Raw genomic sequence first — 2,236 nt, forward strand, 5'->3', positions numbered from 1 at the left:
GCCACCCCAATTTGGGGGAATAGCACCCTTCAGCCTTGTGAAGGCTGAGGCAGAGTTCTTGGCTGCAGACCTGCCTCATGCTGCCGATGCCTGCAAGCAGCTCGGGGCCAGCAACTTTGTGCTTTCCTCTGCCACAGCTTCCTCTGTGGTTGTGAGGTTTCTCAGCTGGAAAGGGCTTTTCTCCAGGGTAACCACAACTGTGCAGGTCTCAGGCTGGGATGGATGGCTGCAGCCCTCATTTCTTTGGAAGAGAGCTAACAGTCAATGACAGATGATGGGTGGGAGGATTTGCCTGGCTCCCAACGGTGAAGCTTCAGTGCTGAGTCTAGGGTTTCCTTTGGTTGAAAGGATTTAACTCTGCCAGGGTTGAGATGATGGTGAGGGAGCAGTGGCTGAACCCAGCTGGGGAGACCCTGCCCATGTGAGCTGCCAGCTCTGTGCTGGACCCCAATGGCAGGACCAGGATGAGGGAGGGTTGTGACAGGCTGTCTCACAGCAGAGCACCCACCCCTCTAGCCTCTGGACTTTGAACGATGGCCCTGGTGGGTGTGAAGTGCTGGTTGTTGGGCGGGCCGGATGCTGTAATCACACCTACAGTGGATGTCAGGGGAGGAATTGATGCACAGTCCCAAGCTGAGCAGGGCAGGTCACCGCCTCCCCTTGCCTAAAGCACTCTGCCCCTTGCATGGATGCTCTCTGCTCCTGCAGAGAGTCCTGCAGTCCTTTGTGCTCCTTTGGGAGCATGGTCCCACTCCAGCCTTGCTCCTAGAGCTGGGCACTGGTTTCCTCTGCCAGCCTGGCTCCAGTGCACCAGCGAGGACCAGTGCTCCCCGGGACTGCCATTGTGCTTTGCCCGGGGACACTGAGTAAACAGCTGCCCTGAAGCACAGTGTTTGTGTAGCACAAAACCATTTTGGAGAGGAGAGCTCTTAACAGCTAGAGGGGGTGTGTGCTTTGCTGACAAAAGAAGATAGCTGCTTTCTGCTGGTTAGTCTCTGCTCTCTGTTTCTCCTTCAAATGAGCACGGGACTCAGCAGCAGCTGGCTCCACTGTGCCTCTGCCTCACTGCGCTGGTGCATGGTGTAAGCTGTGTGTGAGTAACCTTTGTGCTGGACATGCAAATGGGTGAGATGGAAACCCCACTGAGATAAACTTCCTCCATGCTCCTTCTGTGTGGGTGGTTTGGCCTGAGCTCCACTGACCACTTCTCTCTCTGAGGAGACAGCTCTGAAAGCTGTCAGCTACTTCCCCAAGCTTAATATATCTCAGCACTGGCCAGGTTGTGCAGCTTCTCCTCTCCCTCAAGCTTTGAACCACCCCGTGACTTTACCCATTTATGTAGTTCCTCTTCTGGGAAGATGGATATGGGGGATGAGGACTGACCCCCTCCCCTTTGCACCCCGCAGGTATGACTCAGGACGGGATGGGTACATTGACCTGATGGAGCTGAAGTTGATGATGGAGAAGCTGGGAGCCCCGCAGACCCACCTGGGGCTGAAGAACATGATCAAGGAGGTGGATGAAGACTTTGATGGAAAGCTCAGCTTCCGTGAGGTGAGGATGGCTGCAGAAGCAGATGGGGATGTATCTGTGGGGCGGAGGGAGGAGACAGCCAGGCCCTGTCCGCTCTGTTTCTCCAGCTGTGGGGTGCAATGGGGAAGCAGGTGAGATTCCCCATGCCTTGGGGAGCTCAAGGTGTGGAGCACTGTCAACGTGCAGCTCCATGTGGAGTTGGTTCCTGATGCCACAGCTCTCCAACATCTCTACTTGCTTTGGGAGCACATTTGAGCCCTGCTGCAGCTGTCCAGGAGTACTGACAGAGTTCCCTGCTGTAGCTGGAGGTAGCATGTCCCTTCAGTCACAAGGCCTCATTGCTGGGCTCCTGCAGTACAGTGGCTCATTTCAGGCAAGGGCTCTGCTCAGAGCAGCTGGTCTCATGTGGTGCAGGAGGCTTCCTCTTCCAGTTTATATTGGGTCTCTCTCTGCCTCACACAGTGACCAGCCATGGCAAGCTTCATGAAGGAGGGGTCACCTCCCTGCAGCAAGCAGTAGACATGGTGATGCATGGCTTGGTACTGTGTGCTGGCTCAGCAGGGACACACAGCAAACAGGTCTGTCACTGCTGTGCTGAGACTGCTGGGAGCAGTGTGGGCAGGCCAGGAACTGCTGCTGGGTGGAGGAAGAGAGGGAATTTGAGCAGTGACGTGTATGCATTCAAGGGTACCCCACTCACCTC

General features: G+C 55.8%; 1 protein-coding gene across 1 annotated transcript in view; it reads left to right on the forward strand.

Annotated features, from left to right (window-relative positions):
* Nucleotides 1-1,406: 1,406 nt before the first annotated feature.
* Nucleotides 1,407-2,236, forward strand: part of LOC104501963 (EF-hand domain-containing protein D1) — a gene marked incomplete at its 5' end in the record, with an annotated part of 6,765 nt that continues 5,935 nt past the window's right edge. Inside the window, one exon of the mRNA XM_010145865.1 lies at nt 1,407-1,554. Within this exon, the coding sequence (XP_010144167.1) occupies nt 1,407-1,554 (148 nt within the window). The remainder of the gene's footprint in view (nt 1,555-2,236) is intronic.

This window comes from Buceros rhinoceros, unplaced genomic scaffold, assembly GCF_000710305.1.
Source record: "Buceros rhinoceros silvestris isolate BGI_N320 unplaced genomic scaffold, ASM71030v1 scaffold24051, whole genome shotgun sequence".
NCBI classification, from domain to species: Eukaryota; Metazoa; Chordata; class Aves; order Bucerotiformes; family Bucerotidae; genus Buceros; species Buceros rhinoceros.